This window comes from Mauremys mutica, chromosome 13, assembly GCF_020497125.1.
Source record: "Mauremys mutica isolate MM-2020 ecotype Southern chromosome 13, ASM2049712v1, whole genome shotgun sequence".
Lineage (NCBI taxonomy): Eukaryota > Metazoa > Chordata > Testudines > Geoemydidae > Mauremys > Mauremys mutica.
Genome location: NC_059084.1, coordinates 56,687,219 through 56,694,799, shown reverse-complemented (window position 1 = coordinate 56,694,799; position 7,581 = coordinate 56,687,219). Strand labels below are relative to the sequence as shown.

General features: G+C 48.0%; 1 protein-coding gene across 2 annotated transcripts; it reads right to left on the bottom strand.

The window, feature by feature from the left end:
• Positions 1-2,248: 2,248 nt before the first annotated feature.
• LOC123348296 (olfactory receptor 1019-like) lies at positions 2,249-6,879 on the bottom strand. Of its 2 annotated transcripts, XM_044985810.1 has the most exons (3): positions 6,717-6,879; positions 6,018-6,068; positions 2,249-3,657 (listed from the first exon to the last, which is right to left on the bottom strand). In XM_044985810.1, exons 2-3 carry the CDS (start codon positions 6,066-6,068, stop codon positions 2,710-2,712), a joined length of 999 nt encoding a protein of 332 aa, XP_044841745.1. In that variant the 5' UTR covers positions 6,717-6,879; the 3' UTR covers positions 2,249-2,709. The 2 variants fall into 2 exon arrangements, with proteins under 2 accessions (XP_044841745.1, XP_044841746.1); XM_044985811.1 differs by lacking the exon at positions 6,018-6,068.
• Positions 6,880-7,581: the final 702 nt, after the last annotated feature.

Sequence of the window (7,581 nt, the reverse complement as noted above, 5' to 3'; positions counted from 1 at the left end):
CGATAGTTCGAACTCCGAACGCGCTCCCGTCGACTCCGGAACTCCACCACCGCGAACGGCGGTGGCGGAGTCGACGGGGGAGCCGCGGACTTCGATCCTGCGGCGTCTGGACAGGTAAGAAGTTCGAACTAAGGTAGTTCGACTTCAGCTACGCTGTTCGCGTAGCTGAAGTCGCGTACCTTAGTTTGACCCCCCCCACCCTAGTGTAGACCAGGTCTAAGTGTTGTCTCTGACCACCAGGTTGGCCACCAAGAGAGCAATTGGAATGTGGGACAGGACACACCCGTTTGGCCAGGTGCAGCTGGTGACACAAAGCTGGAATACAATGGAGTCTGGCTGTGGTTTGTTATGGCTTCTTGGTGTGTCAATAAAGCACAAGGGAGCTAGGAACACTAAGGAACTCGGGGACCTAATTCTGGCCCATTGACTTGGGTGAAGTGATACCGATTTTCAACAGCTGGGGCTCTGTCCCATTGACACCAGCATGGCAACGGCTGATTCACACAAACTACTGATTGAGTCCATTGACTCCAACAGAGCTATGGCCAATTCATAGTAGCTGGGGGTCTCTCCCATTGACTCCAGTGGAGCTACGGCTGACTCCCACCAGTTGCACATCGGGTCCATTGACCCCAATGGAGCTACAGCCAATTCCCGCCAAATGGCGGTCTGGCCCACTGACCCCAGTGGCACTATGGCTGATTTCCACCAGCTGGGGTCAGGCCAATTGATCTCAATGGGGCTATGGATGATTTCCACCAGCTGGGGTCTGGCCCATTGATCTCAATGGGGCTATGGCTGATTTCCACCAGCTGGGGTCTGGCCCATAGACTATAAGGCCAGGAGGGAGCATCCGGCACATGCTGCCTTACCTCCGGCACATCCTAGGCCATAGAACCTCCAGTGTGGAGCTTGGCTCCTGCACTGAGCCCACCTCCAAGCTCCAGTGTGGAGCTTGGCTCCTGCACTGAGCCCAGCTCCACATGCTGAAACAATAACATTCGTTTCCGGGATTTGACATTAAGGAAGGACCAGAGACAAAGAGACGAAATTAGGAGAAGTACTGGATCCAACCATAAGGTGTAAAACACTTGTGTGTCAGGAACCCCTGGACCAAGTGACTCCCAATTTGCTAGTTCAGACATCAAGGAGACATGGTACATTTCAAAACATGATACAGCATGTGGATCCAACCATAAGGTGTAAAACGCCCCACCTAAGTGAGTCAATGCTGCAGTCACAGCCAGGATTCTCCCACTGGAATATTGCTGTCGCCACAGGGATCGCGTCACACACCTAACGGGTCACTGATCTACAAGTGCCCAGTGCCGCCCCCACCCACTGCCCAAAGTTACAGTCACAGAAACCTTGCAATAGGTCTACCCAGAGAGTCATTACGGGCATTGGACGGGACAGACAATCAGCTGTTTGGGGCAGAAACCTTCTTTCAATCCTGTCTGTGCAGCACCCGGCACAATGGGGTTCCAGGTCTATGACTGGGTCACAGGGGCTACAGCCATACCAATAACAAATAATAAATGGTGAAATAATAATCGATTCACAATGATCAGCTATCCATATTTATTAGTCATTAAGTTCTCTTTGGACTCTCAGCCATAGAGATGGAAAAAAATATTTCACCCAACCATTTTTCCAAGGAGCAAGGGGTTTTTGACCAAAACAAGAATGTTTGCAGGAAAATGTTATTTGTGCTGATAATTTCCAGTTTTCCATTGAAAACACAGAAACTGAACATTTTTCAATTTCTGGAAAAAATGCCCGTTTAAACAATCCTGTTTTCTAAAGCTGGCTTTTTTTTTTACCATGAAAGGTTTTAAAACTAATCATTTTAACATTTTACTGGACATTTTTACCAAAACCAGAAACATTTTACCCAAAACGTTTTTTGAGGCTGAACATTTTTATCAAAACTGAATGTTTTACCAAAAACAAGATCTCTACAAAAAACTGTTTTGAAAAACAATTTATATGGGGCAGGGGGTTGTTTTTTTGTTGAAAAAAAAAACAATTAACCAACCAACCAACCTAACAAATAAAAGATTTGTGTGGCATATTGTTTTTTACAGAACAAACCTCTTTTTAATTATGTTTTCTTATTTCCTATGGAAACAAATGGCATTTTCAACCATGTCTGAGGTTAGCAAAGTAGTTGTACAACATGAGATGACATCCATAAACCATGGATGAAGCATGCTCCTTTGTGAATATCTTGGATTGAGGTTTCCCCACCTATAAATTACAGCAGCTGATGCAGGAACAAGAAGAAGTGTATGTCATTAATGTGAGTTTTCCGTTCCTCCTCCCAGTGCAAAAATGACTCTTCAGAAACTGTTGAATTTTTGTCAAAAAATTGAATATTGACTTATTTTTTATTTTTGGAAGTTTTCAGAAAAGACAAACCAAACTATTTTGTCCCAGATCCAAAAGTGTTACACCCAATACTGCCGAAAACTGAAAAATGTTCAGACAAAAGAAAAAACTTTCAACTTTGCCAGACAGAATCACAATCCCTTGTGTACGCACACCCAGAGTCCTTCCCTCAACTGGGCATGGAACCCAGGAGTCCTAATTCCCAATACCCATTGCAAATGCTACCCACTAGATGCTACTTCTCTCCCACAGCTGGGGATGGAACCAGGAGTCTAGACTCCCAAACCTGTGCACTGTCCAGAAGAAGACAATACCTGCCTAGTGCCTAGCCAGGGCTTTTTGGAGCGCCCCTTTCACATCCTTGTTCCTCAGGCTGTAGATGATGGGGTTGAGCATGGGGATTATGATGCCATAGAGCACGGGCAGTGCCCGGTCCTGCTCCTGCGAGTAGGTGGAGTTGGGGCGGAGGTAGGTGAAGAGGATGGTGCCAAAGTAGAGGCTGACCACAGTCAGGTGGGAGGCACAGGTGGAGAAGGCCTTGAGGCGCCCTTCCCTCGTGCGGATCCTGAGGACGGCCATAGCGATGTGCACATAGGACACCAGGGTCCCCAGCAAGGAGCTGAAGACGATAGCACCTCCCACAACAACGGTGACAGCCTGGTTGGCCCGGGTGTCAGAGCAGGAGAGCTGGAAGAGCGGGGGGATGTCGCAGAAGAAGTGGCGGAGGACGTTGCCCCGGCAGAAGGACAGGATGGACATCAGGGATGAGTGCACGGCCGAGTTGGTCAAGCCCATGACCCAGGCAGCTGCAGCCAGCAGGGCACACACCCGCCGGCTCATGAATGCGCCATAGTGTAGCGGGTGACAGATGGCCACGTAGCGGTCATAGGCCATGACCCCCAGAATCAGGCATTCGATCCCCCCAAAGGAGATGAAGAAGAACATCTGGGAGAGGCAACCAGCCCACGAGATGGACTTGTCCCCTGACAGGTAATTGGCCAGCATCTTGGGCACGGTGGAGCTGGTGTAGCCGATGTCCACCACGGAGAGGTTTCCCAGGAAGAAGTACATGGGCGTGTGGAGCCGGGAGTCCAGGCTCACCAGCAGTAAGATGAGCACATTGCCCATCAGGGCCACCAGGTAGATGGCTGTGAAGACCCCAAAGAGGACGAGCTCCTCCGCTGGGTTGCTGGAGAGACCAAGGAGGATGAATTCGGTCACTGAGGTGTTGTTCTCACTCCCCATCGGCTCCAGGGGGTCCATCCCCTGCAGGCAAAGGAAGGTCAGTGATGTGAGAGACATTTACCCTCCTTGTGAGCAGAACTGTAAAGAGTGAGGGAAAGTCCCTGCACCCTCAAAGCAACCTACATTAACAGAGTTCTAACTATACCCCTCCTTCCCTGTGGCATTAATAGAAGGTTAAGGGCTGTTTCGCGGCGTTTGCCGTGGCAGTGAGCAGGGGGAGGTCTTTGGGTCCCATTCCCTGCCCCTCTTTTAACACTGGCTAGTGCTGGACGGTGACTGGGCTCTGTTAGCACCTTGGCCCATTTACTCCACCTACATTCACACAACAGGAGCCACCAGCCAGGGAGCTGGCGGGGCCCTTCGGAGACTCAGCCTGGATTTCCAGCGCTGCCACACAGTGACTCAGGGCTAGACCTGCAGGGATGTTTAAAGGCCAGATTGCAAAGGCATTAGGGCTTCTAAGGGGATTTTCAAACCACCTAGATGCCTGCACCCTTGAAAGCAGAGGGAGTTAGGCACCTAGATGTGTTTGAAAATCTCACCAGGCACCGAAACACTGTAACAAACCTGGCCTCCCGTGCCCAGGTCGGACTGGTTAAAAAAAAAATTGGCAAAGCTTTTTTCTGTGAACTTAAATGTAATTTTGTCCAAACTAAACAGATTCCTGGCCCTGGAATGGTTCCAACAAAAACTGTCACTGGGAACATTTCTCCGCTCCCTTGTTAATACCAGTCATACTTTGAGTCAGTAACTGCATCCTAAGTAGGGCACATATTATTCAACACCAGCTGGTTCAGTGTCTCAGTACCAATACTAAATCCCGACACAGCAATATTTTATAAATTGGTTGCCATGCATTCAGCAGGTTATCTGGAAAACAGCTTCTATAAGGAACAACTGGATCTATGTCAGCTACTGGTGTATCACAGAGCAATGCAACCAATGGAACAGAGAAGCTAGCCACTCCTGTCTCCTGCCCAGCAAATCTTACCCCAGAGGCTGACAACCAGCAGCCAGGATAACATATAACATGAGTGGACGGTACTATGTAGTAACTAATCACAAGAAATTGATATATAAAGGCCTCATTTCTAATGTCACTCCTCCAAATTTCTATTTTACTTCTCATACACTTAGCACTGTGGGACACACTGTACTAATGCCTATCCCAGTATTTCAAAACACTCAGCCTACTCCTAATGATGATACAGGTAATAATTGTAATTGCCTGGTAGGAGTGTGTTGTTATCTGCATCACCAAAGTAAAAGGGCCAGACTAAAACACCAGATTGGAAAAATAATTTATGCTTGGATAAAGGTGGTGTCATATGTACACATACATACTATGCATACATACCCATATGTACCACACATCAGAACAGCCATACTGGGTCAGAACAAAGGTCCATCTAGCCCAGTATCCTGTCTTCCAACAGTGCCAATGCCCAGGGGTAGCTCCAGGCCCTAGCACGCCAAGCGCGTGCTTGGGGCGGCATGCCACGGGGGGCACTCTGCCGGTCGCCGGGAGGGCGGCAAGTGGCTCTGGTGGACCTACCGCAGGCACGTCTGCGGGAGGTCCACCGGAGCCGCGGGATCGGTGACCGGCAGAGCGCCCCCCGCGGCGTGCCGCCGTGCTTGGGGCAGCGAAATGGCTTGAGCCGCCCCTGCCAATGCCCCAGAGGGAATGAACAGAACAGGCAATCATCAAGTGACCCATCCCCTGCCTCCCACTCCAAGTTTCTAGCAAACTAAGGGTAGGAATGCCATCCCTGCCCACCCTGGCTAATAGCCATTGATGGACCTATCCTACATGAATTTATCTAGTTCTTTTCTGAACCTTGTTCTAGTCTTGGCCTTCACAACATCCTCTGGCAAGGAGTTCCACAGACTGACTGTGCGTTGTGTGAAGAAATACTGCCTTTTGTTTGTTTTAAACCTGCTGCCTATTAATTTCATTTGGTGACCCCTATTTCTTGTGTTATGAGAAGGAGTAAATAACACTTCCTTATTTACTTTCCCCACACTAGTCATGATTTTATAGACCCCTATCATATCCCCCCTTAGTCATCTCTTTTCCACACTGAAAAGTCCCAGTCTTATTAAATGGTCCTCATATGGAAGCTGTATTTATATACATATATATGCCATATCCATATTATCCATATATATTCATTATCTGGGTGCCCCCAAGGCTCACTCATAAAACCCCGCTCCTCATCATGAGCCGGGGACCTAACATTCCCAGGCCCACCATAAGAAACTAAAAACAATTGAAAAATAATATCTGTCCATCAGTTATAAAAGGAAATGTAAAAACTAAGGGACAGATGGAGCATAAATGTATAGATGGTAAAGTAAGGTAACCATATAACAGTGTTTACCTTACAGCAAGCACAGGAACAGAATAAAACATTGGAAACAGCTGAAAACATCTGCAAAAAAGACACATGCCATCCCGTTAGAAATATTGGTGGTCAATAGCAGGCTTCTGGTAGCTCCCCTGTGCCTGAAGAATGGGAACAGAATGGAAAAAGGTGGCCCTAGCAAAATTAAAAAATGAAACAGGGGCCACTGCAGTGCAACCACAACCGTATGAAAAAACAGGTCCTGGTTAAACTTAAACCAAGACCTAGACTGGTGCCTGTCAGAACGGGACAAGTAAGTGCCCAGTAGGGAGAAGTAGCAAACAATACAGTCACTGGATTGGGAACTCAGATGAAGGAAAAAATGAAACAGTTCACAGAGCACATTGGAAGACAGAATCTGTGACTCAATCTCAGGGGAGTGAATAAAAAAGAATTTCAAAGTGAAAACCCCAAATGGAGCAGGTTAACACCTAGAATGATGCATTAACGCCTGGAGGTGCCCCCAAACAGTTAACTGCAGCATGTACGGGCACTCCCGCAATCCGCTTGGCATGCAGACAAAAGCAACAAACACTGGGGGAACAAATTCAGGTAATGACCCCCACTCTCCTCTCCAAGCCAGGATAAAAACCAGGGGTGCTTTAACCCCTGGAGCCACACACTCCTCGCTCAGAGATCAAAACAGAACCTTCTTTCTCAAATATTTTTACCTACCAGTTAAGTTTTCTTTTATATCCTTTCTCAGTTTGCTAAACTGGGTGCTGCTGCCGGTATTTCAGATACCTTGATAGAGTTAATCTCTCTTGGCTCAGGTCTCCCTACCTTCCTAGTTTGTTCTTCACCCTCTCCCCTCTTTCTCCCCGCTCTCTGCTCTCTCCCTTTCGTTCTCTTTGATTTAAAAGTTAAAAGTTACGTTTTTACAGTGGGCGGGGTCACCAGTGTTGTCAGTTGTTGGCTCCATGTGTATGTTTTTTCTGCGTGCTGCACTGCTCACAAACCCCACAAAACTTGGGTTAGTAGCGAAGGCACCCGGCCTGCTTTATTGTCGAGGAAGCACGGTAATAGCACCTGGCAGACTCTATGAGGATACTAAGACATGTAGCCTGTGACAATAGATGCAGCTCAGAGGGTGGCGGGACTTTTCACTGTCCCCTAGGCCAGCCAAAGACATTGCCTGTGAGACCCCTCGTTATTCACCAACACAAACGAGTTATGTATTGCCTGACATAGCTAGTTACTGCCTCTTTGACGTGGTTAGTTACCACCCTTTACCTTGTACATGGTGGGTGGATCAAAACATTTGTATTCATTGTGCTTCCATCCTGCCCTTATCGCTAAGAGGGGGTCTGTGTACTCTTGGATGAGTGTTTGTACTCATACTTGGTACCAGGGTGTTCTGCTATCACTCTTCTGACTGCGCTTGCATGAGTGTCCTGTGCCTAGCACTTCTCAGGAATGTGTGTGTTTCTGCAATACCAGCCAGGACCTGCTCTTGCCAGGTCCTGTGAGCCTGTGTAACCCACTCACCTCCTGAGTGCGGTGTTCTGTCCCATCTAGTGGCACTGAGTCCACTTAGAGA